The sequence below is a fragment of the Canis lupus genome, chromosome 26 (genome assembly GCF_048164855.1).
Source record: "Canis lupus baileyi chromosome 26, mCanLup2.hap1, whole genome shotgun sequence".
NCBI classification, from domain to species: domain Eukaryota; kingdom Metazoa; phylum Chordata; class Mammalia; order Carnivora; family Canidae; genus Canis; species Canis lupus.
In genome coordinates this window covers 49,061,128-49,080,352 of record NC_132863.1, presented here as the reverse complement: position 1 = coordinate 49,080,352, position 19,225 = coordinate 49,061,128, and the positions used below count along the sequence as shown (strand labels likewise).

The window sequence follows — 19,225 nt, the reverse complement described above, 5'->3', positions numbered from 1 at the left end:
CCAAGTGGCCAGCTGGCCCCGGTCTCCATCCTCGCACTGAGCCGCGGGGTTGGGGACTGTTCCTGTTCCCAGTGAGCAGCTGGGGAGACAGGCCCCGGGAGGCATCGGCTGCGGCCCGCCCGGGAGCCCAGGGTCACCGCCGGCCGCACAACCCCAGTCCCCTGGCTCTGCGCCTCTCGCTGGAGCTGGAGCCTCCTCGGGGTGTGTCATAGACAATCGGCGGCTTAGCAGAGCGGCAGGCGGCGCTGGGGCGGGGGTGGGGTGGGGTGGGGGGGGTGGGGGGGTGGGGGGGGCGGGGCGGGGCGGCCACCCGGGAGGCCAGCCAGCCGCAGATCAATTCTCCGTCTAAGCAGACCCCGCAGAGGGGGTCGAGCCCGGGTGCAGGCGGCGGGCTCGGGCGCTCCTGAAGGTCGGGCGCGGGCTGGTCCGGGAGGGCCCGGCCCGCCTTCCTCTGGCACCGCCCCCTCCTCTCCCCGGGGAGCATCCGGGGGTCTTTCAACAGCGACCCCCTCCCCCTCCCCTCCCCCTCCCCTCCCCCTCCGCCCGCCTGCGTGGCCTTCAGGGACCCGCGAGGAGCTCTCCGCAAGGGGTGGGCGGGGCGTGGCCGGGCGGGGGCGAGGCCGGGCGGGGGCGTGGCCGGAGGGGGCGTGGCCACGGGGCGGGGCGGGGAGCTGTCCGCGGTGCTGAGAGCCGGGAGCACGCGGCCGGCGGGGAGGTGGGCGGGGGAGCCTCCCGGCCCAGAGGACTCGGCTCCGCGGGTGGTGGGCGTGGCGGGGGTGGACACGGCTCCCCTCAAGGCCTCGCTGGCGGTGTGCGCTGGGCCAGGGCTCCTGCTGAGGGGCTCCAGCTCAAGGCCCCAGGGGGAGGGCAGCCAGCGCCAGCCGGGGCCCTGGTGGGGCCGCTCCACGATGCATCACCGGGAGGGGCGGGCTGGGAGGAGAGCTTCAAGGGCAGCCAGGGGGCAGGCACGACCCCCGACCTGAGGGCGGGGGGCCTTGCCAGGCCCAGTGAGAGCCACTAAATCCTGATTCACTCCTGTCTCCCTCCTGATGGATGACAGGGAATCAATGAGGTGAAAGGGGTCCCCCATTCCCAGCGTCCTTGCTCCTGCCTGACCACTCCTCCCTCCAGGCAGATGTCACCTGCCCGTGAGCCCAGGACCAACCCCAAACACCTAAATCCTCTCAGCCTGAGTGTATAGGGGCCAGGCCACAGTGGGGTCGATGGGAGGCGCAACTGGGGCCCACTCTGGGCCTGGCTTTCCTTATGCCCTTTGATAGGTATCCATCCACCCATCCACCACCCATCCTCCACCCTCCACCCTCCACCCACCTACCATCCACCCCCCACCATCCACTCTCCACCCACCCTCCACCATCCACCCATCCATTCATCCTTGCATTTAACATGTTTACCCAGACTGTACTAAAAGCCAGACACTGTACAAAGCCTACAACCTTCCCTCTGAACTTACTTTATTGGCAGAGGTGCAGGGTCGGGGGAGACCCTGGTGGTGACCACCATCTGGTGGTGAGGAGTCCTAGGGAGAGAAACAAAGCCTAGCTTTGGGGTAGATTGTGGGGGAGCAAGGGAAAACACCTCCGAAATGTTCCTTCACAGTGGAGCACTGACTGTACTTTTTGTGTGCCCCCTTCCTCAGGGGTATTTGGGTTTTGAAGGATCTGCTGACCCTAGAAAGAACGGAGAGACATCAGGCACGGTGTCGCCTGGGGTGTGATGGAGGATGTGGTTCGTGAAAGGTTGGAGGTCTCCTAGGGTCGTGGGGGTACATGCTGGACCCCCACATTCAGGCTGAGCTTGCCAGCGCTGCCCCCTTCTCACTGGGGTCCCCTGGAGCCCCCTAGGTCCTGCTCCTGATGGACCCGTCCCAGCCCCCATCAAGGTGGGGCCTGGATGCCTCTTTCTCCGTGCTGCTGGGACTGGGCGCCCCGCTGAATCTCCCACCTTTAATTCAAATCCCTGTTTCTGCCACCAACTGGTTACCATGGAGATGTCCTTGGGACAGGGTGGAGAGTGGAGAGGGCCACGGGAAGGAGGGGGCCAGGCTGCTCCTGCAGAGATGACCTTCCACTTTTGCCGGTAGCAGTCCTTGGTGTTGGCCGACACTGGCTGGGGGTGAGTCTGGGGAGGGGTCTTGGAGGACCCAGCCCCACATCCTTCCTCCCCTTGGCCCCCACCGGGGATCACCCTCGAGGACACAGGGCTCCTGCCACAAAGGCTGTGTGACACAGGGCTGGTCTCATTTGTTTGTCAATTGGGGCTTTTCCTTTCCACTGAGACAGCAGTCTGAAGAGCAGCTGGAGGGCTGGGCCTGGAGTAAGTCTAATTCCGCTACGATGATGATTTCTAGGCTCCCGCAAGGAGGGCTTTCCAGCGGGTGCAGGTGGGGAGGGAGGGCCTGGCAAATTAATGAGTTAGACCCGATTAATCTTGCTGCATTAGCAAATCTGCAGGGAAAGCCAAATGAGGTTGGACAGATGTGCGTGAGCGTGCGCACGCCAGCCACGGGGCCCAGTCCGCCAGAGCCTGGCCCCGGGCACCAGGGAGACGGGCCTGCTGGCCTCCGCTGGGCCCCTGCCTGGATTCGCCCATAGGAATGGCCATCAAGAGCCACCCTCCTGGCCGCTGGAGCTGGTCGAGATGAAGGGAAAGGAGGTAGAGCTGACTTGGCCTGCGAACTGCTGCAGGCCCCTGCCCAGAGCCAAGGGATCTCTCCCTGCGCCCGCCCCGAAGCCATTCTGGCACCTGCTGCGGGCCAGGAGACAAGGCTGACTCCAAACCGTTGCCCGGGGCTGGGGGCCTGGCTGGAGCCTCCTCAGGAGTCTTTGAAACTACATTCCTGTGTGCTCCTTCTTCCAGGAAGCCTTCACAGATTGGCCCAGCCCCCTATGCCCAACCTTTCTCATCTGACCCCAGCCTGACAACTGCAAGAGCCCCAACTTTACCAAGTCCTGAGGAATAATTGCTTCTCATCCCCAGAGGTGTCATGTTTGCTACGGCGGGACAATGGGACAAAGCAAAGGTCACTTCATCAGCTGGTGACAAGCCCGTGTATGGCTCCCCTTCCTAGGTCGACAAACGAGTGTCATGTGACCTCTCCTTCACAGGGATGCTGAGATGGTTGGAAGAGGCTCCCGGAAGGACCCTGAGTACGGGCGACCTTGTTACTATCCAAGGAATATGGAATTGGCTCTAGGACGGCCAAGCAGGGCCATTCTGGGGCAGCACAGGGGACTTCGCTAGCCCGGACGTGAAAACGGGCTACGGCTACGTACGGCTTCTCCCAACTGCTGCACTTGTCCCCTCCCTGGTCCCCTCTCTGAGTGGGAGCCTCTGGCAGGTTCTGAGCCTCCTGTGGCCTGTCTCCTGGGGAGGAGGAGGAGGCCTTTGCCTGCTCCAGGTGAGGCATGGGCCCAGCTGTGCACCACCCCTGGGTCGATCCAACTCTGATCAGCTTCGGTGAACCTTCTCATGATGAGCGTGGAGCTGGCTTGTGGAGATTCTGGAGGAATCCAGGGTCTGGCACTGCTGGGGGGCTGCTGGGGGCTGCTGGCTGTGAAAAGGAAGAGGGAGGTGTGAGGGGTCCTACCTGCAGGAACAGGACACCAACCAGACCAGGCCCGGGGTCCGTGGGGGTCTCTGAGGGAGAGCCATGTGCTGGGCAAGGCAGTCCAGGCTTCCCTTGGCCCCAGGAAATGACAGACTGTGGGGTGCTACCAGGAGGACATCTCAGGAAGGGCCACAGGCCAGTCCTGGGACACGCTCTGCCCAAGGACTGAAGGTCCTGAAGCCAGGTGGGCTGGGTTGGAAACCCTGTACCTGTTGCGTGACCTTGGGCATGTGGCCTAACCTCTCTGTGCATCTACCTCCTCATCCCGATGCAGGGAGAATAGGAGCCCATGGAATAGGGTAACTGCCTATCACTGCTGAGGCCGGCCCTGGAGGTCTCAGAGCAGGTGTGTTAGGTGTGAAGAGCTCAACCTGGAGTGCAGGTGGGCTGGGGGGTTAGGGGGGCAGGAGAGATGGGGAGGGGAGGGGCAGGGGGTGATGGGGGTGGGGCAGGAGAGTGGGGAGGGAAAGGGGGGGAGGGGAAGGAGACATGGGGAGGCGAGGGGGTCGGGGAGGGGCAGGAGATTGGGGGAGGGAGGCCAGCTGGGAGGGGTCTGCGGAGATGGAGGGGGGAGGAGCCCCTGGGATTGCTGCCTGTGACCCCGAGCGCCCCCGCGTGTGCGCCGCGTGGGGAGGGAGGCAGGGGTTCCTGGCAGACATGGTGCCCCTTCAAGGGCGGGCGCGGACGTCTGCAGCCTCGGCTCTGCGCGCATCGCTGACCCGGGTGCCCGGGGTGTCCGAGTGGGGGCTCTGGGCCCCGGCGCAGCGGTGGCCGCGGGTGTTTCTGCCGATCGGCGCCCTCTCCTCGCCGCAGACCCGGGCTGCGCGCACAAAGCGGCCACTCCCCGCCGGCCTCGGGCACCTGGCGCGGCCGGCGGCCACCTGCACCCACCTGGGCAGAGCCCCCACCAGGGCAGCGCGGGCTCAGCGGGCGCCCCGCAGCCGCCGAGACCCTGCCCCTCCGCCTCTCAGCGTGTCCACAGCGCGGGGCCGGGCGGATCGGGGCTGCGGAGCCGCTTCGCCCTCCCCCCGGGGGTGCCCAGGACGCCTGGGCTCCCCACCGGCCGCTTTCCCGTCCGCGGGGGCCAGGCCGACCGCCGTGGTCCTCCCCGCCTCGCCGGGGACGCAGACGAGGGGCTTGTGGTTTCCAACCTGCGACGCGGGCGGGGGCGATGGGGTTAACCCGGCGCCTGCGGGGCGCCCGGGCCGGGGTGCGCGTGCCCACCCGGCGGGCGGCGGGGGGCGCGGGGCTGGGCGGGGCGCGGAGGTCGGAGTGCCGGGTCCGAGCCGGCGCGCCAGGACGGCCCCGGGCGCTCGCAGTGACAGCCGCCCGCCGCGGCCCGCTCCTCCCCGGCCCCGGACCCGGAAACTTTGCGGGCCGAGCGGCCTCCGCCCCCTCCAGGCGGGTGGTCTGCCCCGCCCTCGCCCCCGCGTCCCGCCCGCTTCCCCTCCCCCTCCCCGCTCCCCTCCTCCCTCCCCCCTCCCCCTCCCCCTCCTCGGCGGCTGGAGGCGGGCAGGGCCGGGCGGGGCCGCGCGCTGAGCCCACAGCCCGGTGCTCCCGGCCGGGTCGCCGCCGCCGCGCCCCGCGGGAGGAGCGCGGACGGACGGACGGACGGACGGAGCGGCCGGCGCGGGGGCATGAAGTTGGGCGCGCGCGGGGCTGGGAGCGGGGCCGCGGCGGAGCCGGGAGCCGCCCGCGTCTAGAGCCCGCTCGGTGCGCCATGGAGCTCGGGGGCCCCGGGGCGCCGCCGCCGCCGCTGCCGGCGCTGCTGCTGCTGCTGGGGGCCGGCTTCCTGCCCGGTGAGTTCCGGGGCGCCGGGCGGGCCCCGTTTCCCCGTCAGGGCGGCCTCGGACCTCGGCCCAAGGGGGGGAGGCCCGGGCTGCGGTCCCGAGCCGCGGGTGCGCGCAGCCGGTTGGCCGCGGAGCCCCCCGCCCCCAGACGCGGAGGCTGTCCTGCGGGGCAGCCGGGCCAGGAGGGAGTTAACGGGCCGGGCCGGAGCCGGAGCCGGGAGAGGGGCTGGTGGGGGCGGGGGCGGCCCTTTGGGGAGCTGGACCCGGCAGCTCCAAGTTGGGCGGAGAGAGGCGGGCCGTCGCTCCCCTCTTCATCCCTCAGGCAGATTTCCCTGCAGACACCCCAGCCGCCTCCCGGTTTGGGGGAGCAGAGGGGGCTTCCAACCCTGGCGGCACCCCCCGCCCCTGCTCTGTGCCCCCAGGCTCCCGGGACAGCTGCAGCCCCAGCTCCCCCAGCCCCCCACCCGCGCCCCCATCCCTGGGCTGGTCGTGGGCGATGGAGGGAATCTGGGCGCTCGGCCTCCCCAGGGAGGAGTGGTCCCCGACCGGAAGAATAAGGTTGGGGGCGGAGTGAAGGGTGGGGGGACTAACAATGACCTAGGGCACTTGTGCACCCCCCTTAGCACCCCATGCGGGACTCACGGTGAGCAGGGCCGCTCCAGGGGCAGGCACCTGGACCCTGTTCTCCTCCCCAAATCCCTTCCTGATGTAGCAACCCGGGGACAGGGGTCCAGGGGGCTGGCCTGGACCAGAGCGGCCCCTCCCCAGGAAGCAGAGTGCGTGGGGTCACCCCTGACGCATGGCAGGCTGTCAGAGAACAGGGGGTCCTGGGTGATCAGTCAGGGCTGCTGCAGCCCCAGGAAGCAGGCTCTCACCCCCACCCAGTCTGGGCCCCCTCTCCCCGCCTCCCCCCCACCCGGGGCTGCCCCCACTCCGGGAGTCCTGCGGTTACCCTCACCTTGGGCGTCCAGGCAAGGTTTTCAGAAGTCAGCTAGTAGCTGCAGATTCAGCCCCTCCTTCCCGAAGGCCCGTCTGGTGAGAGTAAGCCGCGTCAGCACTCAGCAGCTCCGTTGTCTGTATCTGGGGTGCGGTGCGGGCGGCTGAGGGGTCTGGAAGGGCTTCCCTGAGGAGGTTACGCTTCCACCCAGAGGACAGGAGGGAAACGGAGGCCAGGGCTGGGGCAGGATGTGCAAATGTCCTGAAGTGGGTGGAACTGGAAGGAAGCCAGGGCTGGTCGTCCCGCCTGGACACCTGCCACCCTCTGTCCCCACAGTGAGCAGCCACGTGGAGACCCGGGCCCACGCGGAGGAACGGCTGCTGAAGACGCTTTTCTCTGGCTACAACAAGTGGTCCCGGCCCGTGGCCAACATCTCCGACGTGGTCCTTGTCCACTTCGGGCTGTCCATCGCGCAGCTCATTGACGTGGTAGGTGCGGGGGGCAGAGCGGGCTGCTCGGAGCCTCGGCGTCCCCGCAGCAGCAGAGGCTCGCCCTGGGGAGCACCCCCGCGTGAGGGGAGGCGGGCCTGGCGCCCAACCACCCAGGCGCCCCCGTGGAGGAGCCTGAGGAGGGGGCGGCCGGCAGGCCCTGATGGCACTCGGGCACCGCCGTGGTACCGGGTGTGCCCCGGGCTCCTCACCTGTGAGCTGCGCTGAACCGCATCTGGGGGGCCCCCGGGAGCAGGCTCACGGCCCCCTGCATGGACAGCAGGGCCGTATGTGGCCCTGTGAGGGGACACCGGTCGCTCTGTCCTCAGTGGTGTCCCGACTGGCACCTTCAGGCCTCCTGGACCTGGGCGTCGAGGGGGCCCTGCCCTGTGCTCCTGGCGCCTGGGGTGCAGCGCTCCGAACCCGCTGGGCTTTGCAGACGTGGCCGGAAGCGGTGGCGGGACTGTGCCCCCGGAGCTCTTGCGGCTGCAGCGACTGGCCTTCCCCTGGGCCCCTCGGGGCTGGTCCCCTTCCCGCGCCGCCTCATGCAGGCCGTGTGCATGGAGCGGGGGCAGGCCGTGCCCGGGCCGCGTGTGCCAGCTGCTGAGCGGCCTCCACACGTCCTGGGCGGTGGCCCGAGGCCCGCGGCACGTCTGTGGGTGGTCAGGGTGGTGCACGCTGTCCGTTTGCAGGGCCTGTGTCCAGGCGGGGCGAGCGCATGGCCTCAGGGAGCCGGGAATCCGGGTGCTTCTGGGCCTGGGAAGCGGGCCGGGCCCTGCCCCTCGGAGCTGGGCCCGCGGAGCTGGGGTGGGGCACGTGCTCAGGCCGCTGGGTGGCCCACCCTGGGTGCTCAGGGGAGGCAGGGTCAAGGGCAGGGCCTGGTGTGGCAAGAGGCCTCGTTCCCCCCTCCCTGAACTGGCCGACCGGGAGCTTGTCCTCGTCCCCTGGGGGAAGTGGGAGGGCAGGGCCCAGACCTGCGCCTTTGGGGCACAAGACCCCCCGGTCCCCCCGGCCCGTGTAGGCCCTGGACGCCGATCCCGTTCGATGGCCCCCTGGATTTCTTTGGCTTCGGTGGTCTTGCCCGGTGGCCTGCGTTCCTGGTCCTGGGCCGTGAAGGGGAAAGCTTGGGCCGTGATGGGCACGACCCCCACCCCTGTGCAGCCCCCTCCCCGTGGGGCAGAGCCGCGGGCAGCTGCTCTCTGGAGGAGGCCTCTGTGGGTGGCGGGCGCTCCTCTCCCCCAAGGGCCAGCCCCTCTCCAGTGGGTGCCCGGGGGGCTGGGGTGTGGCTGTGGCTCCCAGAGGCTGGCGTTCAGCCCCCACGGATCCCATGGAGGGGGTGTGAAGACCCCGAGGCTCCCGTCCCTTCAGGCCCCGTGTCCCTGCGTGGTCTCGTGTCCTCCCAAAGGCCTCAGCACGTGCTGGGCTCTCACCGCCTGGGGGACGGCCTGTCGTGCTCCCCCGCAGACACTGTCAGATGCCCCACTAACCAGCGGGAGTCGGGGGTCAGTGGGGACACTGGCTGGTCGGGACTTCCCAGCGCGTGTGGTCCACCTCCCCACATGGATGGGTGACCCCACGGTGGCTGAGATGGAGCCAGTGGGTCTCCTGCTTCCACCTCCCCGTTCCAGCCCCTTACTCATCCACCTCAGGGTCCCAAGGCCCTGGCCCCCCCTGTCCTAAAGGCCCTAAAAGGGCCGCTGTCTCCGGCTGAGCGGGTGGGACCTTGTGCATCCCAAGGTCGTGTTCCTGGCAGCAGGAGGGGCAGGTACTTGCTCCCCTAGGAGCCTGCAGACCAGCCGGGGGGGCCACCCAGGAGGGCAGGGGTCCAGGAGGGAGGCGCTCCCCCAGCAGCTTGGGGGCCATCTGTGCACCCCACTCATCTGACCGTAGCTGGGGGAGGGCCAGGCCCCGGGCCACCAGCGAAGTCAGACAAGCCGTGTCCCCACTGTCCTGGAAAGTTTCAGGGTCCTTCTTCTTGCCTCTGCGTCCCCTCAGGCTGACCATCTGCGCTTGGTTGCCTCCAGGATGAGGGACTCACTCCTTCCTGGGGTCACCTGTTCCCCATGTTCAACTGAGGCCTGTCTTTGTGGGCGAAGAAACTCAGGGCTGGGAGAAAGAGAGAGAGAGAGAGAGATGGGGAAGGAGAGGAAGAGGGAGAGGGAGGGAGAAAGAGAAAGGGAGGGGGAGAGACACACCTGGGGGTCACAGCTGCCCTTGACCTTTGTGTCCTAGGATGAGAAGAACCAAATGATGACCACCAACGTGTGGGTGAAGCAGGTGAGTGAGCAGGGATGGGGGGCCTCCACCCCTGGTTCCTCCCCGCACCCCCCCCCGCCCTCCCCTCACCGCGGCCTCCCCCTGCCCTGGCCCAGGAGTGGCACGACTATAAGCTGCGCTGGGACCCTGCCGATTACGAGAACGTCACCTCCATCCGCATCCCCTCTGAGCTCATCTGGCGGCCGGACATCGTCCTCTACAACAAGTGAGCCCCGGGAGGTCAGCGGGGGGGAGGTCAGCGGTTGGGGCAGCAGGCACCTGTGTCCACGTGCGGTGACGCAGGGGATCCAGGCGTGAGCAGGAGGCGGGGTTGTGTGGGCTCGCCCGCCCTCCTCCTCCCCTCCCCCTCCCCCTCCCCCTTCCACCCTCGGGAGCCAGTGCTGAAGCCTCTGGAAGGGAGAGGAGGGAGCAGGGAGGGGCGGAGGGGGCGGAGGGGGCGGAGGGTCTAGGGGGCGGCAGGGGCCGGGCCCTGGTGCAGCGTGGGCCGGGTCTTGGGGTCCGTCCCCGCCAGTGAGGGGGGGGCACCATCCTCCCCACAGGAAGCTCCCAGACTCACCCCCCCGCCCCCCCCACCGGCCTTGGGGACCTCTCCCCGGCCCAGGCCCCTCCCCGGCCCCTTCGGTCACGCTCGGCTCCGAGCGCGCAGCCTCCGGGGGCCGCGGCGGCTTCTGAATCCGCTCACGTCCGCGGCTTATTCTGTGCCGGGAAGCCCGCGTTTGGCGGGGCGTGGCCGAGGCCGAGGGGCTGCGGTTGTCCTTCCCCCGACCCCTGCTGGGGGCTCCCGGGCCCTCCTGTGTCCCCGCGTCCCACGAGTCCCTGCCCGGCCAGCAGCGCCCGGGGCTCAGAGATCAAGCAGATGGAAGCACTCAGGTCCCTGGCCGCCCCCCCCCCCGCCCCCCAGGCCCCGGGCGCTGGGCCTGACCTATAAAGCGCTGCTATTTGATTAACAACCACTGGGCTCCTCTCCCAACAGAACTGATTCCAGGAATGGCCGCGGGGAGAGCTTGATGGTTTTCGGGCTGCGTGGGGGGGTCTGCTCCGTGAGCTGCTCTTCCCTCAGGGCAGGCTCCCTGCTCTCTGCAACCAGCCCCCCAACCGCCAGCCTGGGGGCCCCCGCCGCCCCAGCCTTCCTGGGCTCCACGCCCCCCGCCCCAGCACCCATTTCCCGGAGGGGCTGATTCAGAGACCCCGTAGTGGCGTCATGGTCCTGGGACGCCGGGAGCATCGTGCTGCGGCGCGAGCTCTTCCCCCCTGGGCACACGGTGCCGGCTGAGAAGCAGCGTGGGACCCGGACGGACCCCGGGACCGCGGCCCAGAGAGCGGGGTAGCTGCCTCACAAGCCCCCGTGGGTCGGGGTCGGCATAGATGCTGTCTGGGGACGGTCCCGAGCGGGGGCCAACGCTGGCCGGGCCACAGCCACCAGCGGGCCCGTGTCCAGGGGCAGCAGGGAGCTGCTGACCAGGCCGCCGTGGGCTTGAGGGGGGTCAGGCGGTCAGCCCGGCTGCTGGCTTATCCAATGGCTGCGGGGACCCCGGTTGGAGGCTGTGCATGCGCGGCCCTGCTGTCCACTTGGGGCCGAGGGTCTCGCGAGGCCTCCCACAGCCCCGCGGACGGGGCTTCCCGGGGCCAGGAAGGCTCCTCTGCTCTGCTGGGGCCGCAGCTCCAGGGCCGAGGCCGGACGTGCTCGAGGTGCGCCCCTTCATCCCAGCGCCTTCTCCCCTGCCCCGCGCCTCAGCCCGCCCGGCTGGGGCCTCGAACCCAGGCCCCGGGTGAGATCGGCCGCTCGGCTGCCTTCCGAGAGCAAGTGGGAGGTGGACGCGAGATGCTGCGTCACGGGGAGCGTCTGCCCGCAGGTCCAGACCTCAAGTCCCGGGGCGGACGCCCTCCTGAGAGGCGTCTTGGGGATCTGGGCCAGGTCCAGGCTGGGGGCACGGGGCAGGGGCCACGGCCATGGGCCACGGCGGGCTGTGCACCAGGAGAAAACTCTCGTCCTGTCTGTGGCATTGAACCCCTGAGACCCAGGCACAGATTCCCAGTCCTGGGGCTGCTTTTAGTGAACTTCTGGAACATTCCCTGCCTTTCCTGGGGCATCTGGGCTACCTGGGCTCGCGCCGCTGACTGGAGCCTCTCATCTCCCTGCAGAATGTTTGCTGAGCCATGTTTGCTCGTCTGCTTTGTGCCTCAGAGGGCAAGGCTGTGGGTTTGGAGCGATGTTGCTAGGGGGACGGTCCTGCACCCCCCTGAGAGCCTCAGTCTCACGCTCAGTCCAGCTGTGGGTCCCGAGTGGACAGCCCCTGCCGCTCCTCCGTGGATGCATTTGCAGGTCTCCGCCTGCCGCCGACCTAGACGTCAGCGCAGAAGGGCTCGTGGAGGTCATAGGACCGGATCGGCACGGAAGCCATGGGGGGCCTCTGAGCTGGATGTCAGGCGTGGGGAGGTGGCCCCTGGGCTGGGGGCTTCTAGGCTGTGGTGGGTGTGGGAGGCAGGGGTGCGGGCAGCTCGGAAGGCCAGGTTCTGAGGCCGTGGTGGGGCACCTGACTCACATCCAGGGGAGCAGTTGGCAGCCAGGGTGGACTGGGGCCCGGCCGGGCAGCTTCCCTGGCTCAGCGGCGGTGCCCCTGGGTTGTGCCAAGGCGGCGTGGGGCACGTGGGTGCTGTCCTTGGGGCTCGTGAGGCCGTGGGGAGGTTAGCCAGCAGTGCTTTAGAGCCGAGCCATGGGACCAGCGACCACCTCCGCCGTGGGCCCCACCCATGGGCAACGGACAGCTCAGCTTACACCTGCTGGGGACCCCGACTGGCACCAGGGGCTTCTGGCTGCGCAGCAGGGCCGGGCCGACTCTCGGAGCCCTTGAGGGGTGAGGGGTGAGGGCTCGGGGTGGTGGCTGCTAGCAGGGGTCCCTGGGCTCCCATGTGCCGGCCGTGCGTGTCCTTGTGGGGGCACCGAGGGAAGCCCGGGGCCAGGGCCGGCAGCCCTGCAGCCTGCCACCCACCTGGCCCCGGACGGCACCAACACCCCGAGGCTGAGGGCGGGTGGCCGGAGGGGCCCTGTCCTTCCTGCTCAGGTGGCCTGGGGTCTCCCCCGAGCTCGAGCCGCACGCCGGGGGGATAATGCAGAGAGAGCACTGAAGGTGCTTGGAGGTGTTGGCACGCTAGGTCTGTGGCGGGACGCGGGGCTGCTCGGCCCCCAGGGTGGCCCGCAGGGCATTCGGCTCTGTCCCGGGGGACCTGGCAAAGTTCCGCGGCGTGCTGCCCGGCAGCCACTGTCATGCCCGTGTCCTCACGTCTGCATGGCATGAGCGTCCAGGCGGGCTGTGCTGGGTCCCAGGAGGGGCTGCTCGGCCCCCAGCCCACCGGGACAGGACATGGGGATGTGGTGGGCGCCGAGCCCCTCTGAGGAGCCATCCCCCTGCCTTCCGCCCTGGGCCGAGGGGCAGGAGAGCGTGGGGCTCCGTCTGCAGAGTCGCGCCGAGGACAGGAGCCCCCTGACCTCAGGCCCTTCCAGGCTGCCCGCTGGTTCCCAGCTCCCGGACAGGAAGGGACCAGGCGCCTCCTCCCTTGGTGCTGGTAGGTGCACGGCCCCGGTCCCTGCCCGACCCGCCGAGCAACCACCATGGTCACCAACAAGCGGCTGTGTCAGGGGCGGCGTGGGCCGTGAGGGCAGCGCGATGAGCGGGGGCGATGGGTGACGCGCCCGGGACCACCCGCCAGCCCCCGGGCCCCGTCTCTGGCCGGTGGCCTGCCTTTCTTTGCTCCCCTGTGAAGCGAGAATGTGCGAGAGAGCTGGGCGGCGGTGCGGGTGGGTCTCACGCCCCTCTCTTCCTGCGCAGCGCGGACGGGGACTTTGCAGTCACCCACCTGACCAAGGCCCACCTCTTCTACGACGGGCGGGTCCAGTGGACACCCCCCGCCATCTACAAGAGCTCGTGCAGCATCGACGTCACCTTCTTCCCGTTCGACCAGCAGAACTGCACCATGAAGTTCGGGTCCTGGACGTACGACAAGGCCAAGATAGACCTGGTGAGCATGCACAGCCGCGTGGACCAGCTGGACCTGTGGGAGAGCGGCGAGTGGGTCATCGTGGACGCCGTGGGCACCTACAACACCAGGAAGTACGAGTGCTGCGCCGAGGTCTACCCGGACATCACCTACGCCTTCGTCATCCGGCGCCTGCCGCTCTTCTACACCATCAACCTCATCATCCCCTGCCTGCTCATCTCCTGCCTCACCGTGCTCGTCTTCTACCTGCCGTCGGAGTGCGGCGAGAAGATCACGCTGTGCATCTCCGTGCTGCTCTCGCTCACCGTCTTCCTGCTGCTCATCACCGAGATCATCCCCTCCACCTCGCTGGTCATCCCGCTCATTGGCGAGTACCTGCTCTTCACCATGATCTTCGTCACGCTGTCCATCGTCATCACGGTCTTCGTGCTCAACGTGCACCACCGCTCGCCGCGCACGCACACCATGCCCGCCTGGGTCCGCCGGGTCTTCCTGGACGTCGTGCCCCGCCTGCTCTTCATGAAGCGGCCGTCCGTGGTCAAGGACAACTGCAGGCGGCTCATCGAATCCATGCACAAGATGGCCAGCGCCCCAGGCTTCTGGCCCGAGCCCGAGGGGGAGCCCGGCGTCCCGAGCGGAACCCAGAGCCGGGGCCCCTCGCGCACCCCGTCCTTCTGCGGCCCCGTGGACGAGCCGGCCAAGCCCCCGCCGGCCTGCAAGTCGCCCTCGGGCCAGGCCCCTGCTCTGAGGCCCTCAGAGGCGGAGGAAGCGAGCCCCCGCCCCTCGCCTGACTCCTGCCGCCCCCTCACCAAAGCCCGGTCCCTGAGTGTCCAGCACGTGTCCAGCCCTCCCGAAGGGGTGGAGGACGGCGTCCGCTGCCGGTCCCGGAGCATCCAGTACGGCGGTCCCCAGGACGCCGCCACCTCTGAAGCTGGGGGCCCCGTGGCCGGCTCCCCGGCCTTGCTCAAGGCCAGCTCGGCCGAGCTCCCGGCCCCGGAGCAGCCCTCTCCCTGCAAATGCAGGTGCAAGAAGGAGCCGTCCCCGAGCGCCATGCCCAAAGCCCGGGGCACCAAAGCGCCCCCCCGGCACCTGCCCCTGTCTCCGGCCCTGACGCGGGCGGTGGAGGGCGTCCAGTACATCGCGGACCACCTGAAGGCGGAGGACACAGACTTCTCGGTAAGTGTCCACCTGTGGCTCAGTCCGGAGGCGTCCCTGGCGCTGTCCCTGGGGGGACGCTGCTTCCTTTCCTCTCGGGAGGAGGGTGTGGCCCCCGACACCCAGCGCCAGGCCCCGGAGCCCCCCCACCCGTCCTTTCCCTCCTTCCTGAGCATCCAATACCTGCGGTGGCCCCTGGGGCCCCGTGTGACTGGTGCGGGCAGGGGCGTCCTGTGTCACCAGGGCGGGGAGCCGGCAGGCACAGGGAGGCCTGGCCTGGGAAGTCGCTGGCCACCGGAGTGCCTCTGGGGAGGCATGGGGGGGCTGCACCCCGGGGCAGGGGCGGGAGAGGGGGAGGGCAGGGGCTGTGTCTGGGGCACAGCCCGGCCTAGTGGGCCAGCACCCCGCATGTCAAGCTGGGGAGAAGGGGCGGTAATGCGGCCGAGCTGCAGGACCTGTGCCCCAGGGACCCCGGGCAGCAGGAGGGACATGGGGTGTCTGCAAAGGTCCAGGCTGGGGGGCAGCCCTCAGGTCAGGGGGTGGGCAGAGGGAGGGAGAGCAGGCTGCCCTGGGCCCAGCCCCTGCCCCGCGGCGTCCCCCGGGTCCTCGTCAGCCGTGTCCTGCCATGACGTGGACGCTGCTCCTCCTTGTCCCTGCGTCCACCGCGGTCAATGCCCTGGACCTCCCAGGGGGCCCTGCGAGTGGCTGAGCGGCTTCCCCAGACGCCCGGCCGGACCTCAGGAGGCAGGGGAGCCATTCTGGAGGTTTCTGGAAGGTCTGCCTGGGAGAAGCTGCTTCTCGACCTCATTTTGCTGCAGCTCTTGAGCAGCGGGCAGCGGCCCTGAGCCGCTCGGGGTGTGACCCGGACCCCGGGGAGCCCGGCGGGCGGGCGGTGCTCGGAGGTGGGGGCCCAGCCCCTCGTTTGTGTGCGGGGCACGTGCGGCCGCCGCGACCTGGTTCCAGCTTCGGGTGGCGGAGGCCCCGGGGAGCGAAGTGCGGCCGGGGACGGGCCGCGGAGGCTCGGGCGGCTTTGTCCTGAGGCTTTCATCCTCGGGGTGGGGGACGCACGCAGGGGACCAGAGACAAAGCGGAGGCCGCTGCAGCTCGGCCGCCCAGGAACGGACGGTCCTGCACGGACTTTTTATTTATAAGTGACCTTGCCTGCTCTCCGGTGTCGGCTTGGTTTTAAACCATCGGGGAGTCTCGGATTCCATGAAAAAACAGCAGAAGGTGGCAGCGGAGAGCGCTCTGCACCCTGCCACCCCTTCCGGAGCCCCGGGCTGTGTCCTTTCCCGTCCCCGGGGGCTCGGGGAGGCTGAGGCGGGGGCTCGGGAGCCAGGCCCGAGGAGCGGCCGGCCTGGTTGGGGCCTGGGGTGTGTGACCGCGGCCCGCCCCAGCCCCCCTGTGCCGCGGGGTCCCCGGGTGCACGTGGGCAGCACCACGGCCTTTCCCCAGGTGGGTGGCCCAGGGCCCCTGCTCAGTGGGCGGCATGTGACCTCCCCGCCTGCCCTCTGGCCTTGGCGTGCAGGACCCACCTCAGGCTGGGCCTCTCCCTCAGCTCCTGGCAGCTCTGCCCCACGCGGGGCCTGCCCGCTGTGCCTGCCCCCCCGCCTTCTGCTCGTGTCCCCCACCCTGGAGGGGCTTTAGGGCCAGAGCTAGGAGACCCGCCGACCCAGGAGGGCCAGGGTGTGTGGGCGTCCCCCGTCTGGGCCTCGCTGTGCTCAGCTGCTAACTGGGGGTCGCAGCGAGAGCGGATTCCACCGTGAGGCAGCCTGGACCCCGGGGCCCGGGCAGGTGAGGTCAGGTGGGCCCAGCTCCGACCCCCGGCCGGGGTGGCGGCGGACCCCGCGAGGGCGGGCCTCGGCTGGGCAGGCCATGTCCCTGAGCCCCTCCGCCGGCCACCTCAGGGCAGGGGGTCGCCGCGTGGGGTTGGCCCGTGTCAAGGAGGGGACACGGAACCCGCCTCAGGGTCGTCAGGCTCTAGGAGGCACCCGTGGCAGGAGGCCGGCGGCGGCGGGCGGGCGGTGACCCGTGTGTCTGTTTGCAGGTGAAGGAGGACTGGAAGTACGTGGCCATGGTCATCGACCGAATCTTCCTCTGGGTGTTCATCATCGTCTGCCTGCTGGGGACCGCGGGCCTCTTCCTGCCCCCCTGGCTGGCTGGCATGATCTAGCGGGGCGGGGCGGGCACCCGCAGGCCCGGCGGCGGCTTGGGGAGCTCGCCGGGGGTCTGGGCCCGGCCGTCCGGGGACTGCTGTGTTCTGTGGGGTCCCGCCATCTGCCAAATTGTCCCCCAGTTTCTGCGTCCTGCAGGGGGGCCTTGGCAAGGGCCACTGTCCCCGGGGGACCCTGCTGGCCTCTCGCCTGGACGGCCGAGTCCCGCCCACGTCTTATTAAAGTTCATCCGGAGCATGGTGACGGTGGCTTCCTGCCCAGGGTGCGCGTCTGCCCGGCGGTCCCGGGGTGCACTACTCCCAGCCCCCCAGCCCCGGATGCCCCTCGTCCCCGTGGGACCCTGGAGGCCCGGGCTCTGACCCTGGCCTGGCACCCTCCCTTGGACAACCCCAGGGCCTGGAGGCAGACCCTCACATCTCATCCCGGGGGCCCGGGGGGAGCAGGGATGTTTTGTGTTATTCTGGGTAAATTAGGAACCAGGTGAGTGTTGTGCTGAGGGTTGAGTCCTTGGGCCTGGGCCGGCCTGAGGGGTCGCGGGACGTCTGCCATCCTGGGTCCTGGGAAGTCCTGGGCCGGGGTTGGCGGCCAGAGTCCCAGGGGCTCCAGGGCGTGTGTCTGAGCCCCCCAGGCTCCCTCTGTGCACAGCCCCCCGGACGCCCGCCCTGAAGCACAGAGGTGGCAGTGTGGTGAGGGGTCGCTGGGGACGGCTGACCTGGCTGACCCTGGGACCCTCGGCAGTGTGGGCGCCTGAGAAATGTCATGGGGCTGGGGGGGCCCACGGCGGTCAGCACAGCCGAGGAAGCCCAGGGGCCCCCAGCCTGGGGCCCTGGTGCCGTCTCCCCACGACCCTGGGGCGATGTGGGGTGGGCTCTCCCGGGTTCTTCAGAGGCCTTAGGCCCTGAGTACCAGGGAGGGGGGTGAGGACGTTCACGGGGGACCAGGCCCAGGAGGCTGAGGAGTCTGGGTCCCCCGTTGATGCTCAAACCCCACCTCCCCAGACCCCCTTACTTCAGGGGTGCAGGTGGGAACTGGCCCCGCAGCCCTCTCCCTGCCCAGAGGTGCCCGGGTCAGGAGAGCGGAGCGGATACCGACGTTCAGAGCCCAGCGCAGACTGAGCATCCGATGGACCTGGCTGCTGCGGGACTGGGTGCAGGTCGGCTGGGGGCAGCCACACCCTCGCCCCCCCGGGCACCTGCACAGCATGGACCCCAGCTGGGGCCCGGAAGGTCCTGGAGCCCAGGGGCGGGGCAGGGAGCCCAGGATCCTAATCCCGCGAGGTTGCCTCCCAGCCCCAGGGCATGTGGGTCCCGAGGGGGCCGTGACCTGCCCCTGCCCCTGCCCCTGGGCGGCTGGTCCCCCGGAAGCACCTCCCTCCGTCCACGCGTGCGGGGGCTGCGGGGAGGGGCCCGGGCGCTCGGCCGCCCATGTGCTTTCCTGGGCGGGAGGAGAGCACGGCGCTGCTGCAGGCGTCTCTCTCCTTGTTTTCGTTGTTTGGTTCTGATTTTTTGAGACTCAAAAATTGACGTCCGAGAATCCCCCCGAGAACTCCACGCAGGTTCCCATCGTGCCCGATGAGCCGCAGCCACTATCCTGCGTGTTTGCCTGCAGGGCTCTTCTCTCCATTGAGGCAGACTTCCCAGGTGGCCGAGCGCCTGCTCTCCAGCCCTCCCGTCAGTGAGTCTCCCACTCAGTGCGACACGGAGGCCTCCGGGCCCGGGACACAAGGGACGCTGACGCTGCCGTGGCCGGGAAGGCGCAGCCCTGCAGTGACCCAGCGTCCGTCCTGTCTGCCCTGAACTCGTACCAGAAGCTGCGGGGCGGCGTCCCCCATGTGCGTCCCCGTGTGCGTCCCCGTGTGCGTCCCCCGCTCCGGGTGTCGCAGCTCAGCGGCGTGAGCAGGTTCTCCTCTCCCTGCCTGTTAACCACGTGTGGATATGGGGATCGGGTGTCACAAGGACATCCGGGGCCTTAGGGGCCGGGAGAGGGACGGCCCGGGGTCGCGGTCCCCAGGAGCGGCACTGGCATGTTGGCGGTGGCCGGGCCCCACCCCTCCCCGAGCCACTGTCGCCTGCCCACCGCGCCGGGGCCGGGTCCAGGTGACGAGGGGCAGCCCGTGACCGAGGGCCCTGCGCTGCCCAAAGCAGCCGGTCCCAGCCGCCCCCCGGCCGCCCCGGCTTCGCTTGGTCGCCCGCACGGCTGAGGGGGACACGCCCGTGGGCACAGCTGTTGCGCTGCTCGGTCACGGGTGCGGGTGACCGTGTGCCTCTGCTTTCCCGGCCCAAGTGTCTTCAGGTCCGCTTGTCCCCGCCCTGGACGGCTCCGGGGCCAGCAGGGCTCGCCGGCCTCGGCACGCGGAGCTCAGGGCGTCAGCGCCTCCGGGAGACCTCATGGTCCCCGCGGTGGAAGCTGCTCCCGCCAGAACCCTCGGGGTCGTGTCCCCGGGTGCGCCTCTGCAGCGCTCACCGCTGACCCTTCTACGGCCTGGGCTCTGGTCCTTTCGAGTCTAGAATTTTCCCTTCCTCTCTGAATAAAAACGGGAACTCAGGGGCGGGTTTCCTGACCTGCGCTCGGCAGCACCGCACGGCAGCGGCGTGGCATGGCTCAGCAGGTGACGCTGGGTCGCCGCAGCCTGGGTCCCGGGCGCACCGCCCAACGCCGCAGCTTGACGGCTCTCCCTCACCGGCCGACCGGGCGCCCTCCCCGTCCTGCCCGCTGTTGACCTTCGCGCAGCCACGCTCAGTGGGTCCCCGGTCCCTCGGGCTCTGTGCAGCCACACC

At 69.6% G+C, this 19,225-nt stretch overlaps 1 protein-coding gene across 7 annotated transcripts; it reads left to right on the top strand.

Annotated features, from left to right (window-relative positions):
• The first annotated feature begins 2,036 nt into the window (after nt 1-2,036).
• Nucleotides 2,037-16,691, top strand: CHRNA4 (cholinergic receptor nicotinic alpha 4 subunit). Of its 7 annotated transcripts, XM_072801723.1 has the most exons (9): nt 2,044-2,136; nt 2,881-3,043; nt 3,129-3,421; nt 3,906-3,977; nt 6,695-6,846; nt 9,079-9,123; nt 9,219-9,328; nt 12,951-14,295; nt 16,322-16,691. In XM_072801723.1, the coding sequence occupies exons 6-9, from the start codon at nt 9,094-9,096 to the stop codon at nt 16,445-16,447; spliced, it is 1,611 nt and encodes a 536-aa protein (XP_072657824.1). In that variant the 5' UTR covers nt 2,044-2,136; nt 2,881-3,043; nt 3,129-3,421; nt 3,906-3,977; nt 6,695-6,846; nt 9,079-9,093; the 3' UTR covers nt 16,448-16,691. The 7 variants fall into 7 exon arrangements, with proteins under 7 accessions (XP_072657825.1, XP_072657824.1, XP_072657822.1 ...); XM_072801724.1 differs by lacking the exon at nt 2,881-3,043 and having other exon boundaries at nt 2,037-2,136; XM_072801721.1 differs by having other exon boundaries at nt 2,881-3,421; nt 3,906-4,013.
• The last annotated feature ends 2,534 nt before the right edge of the window (nt 16,692-19,225 follow it).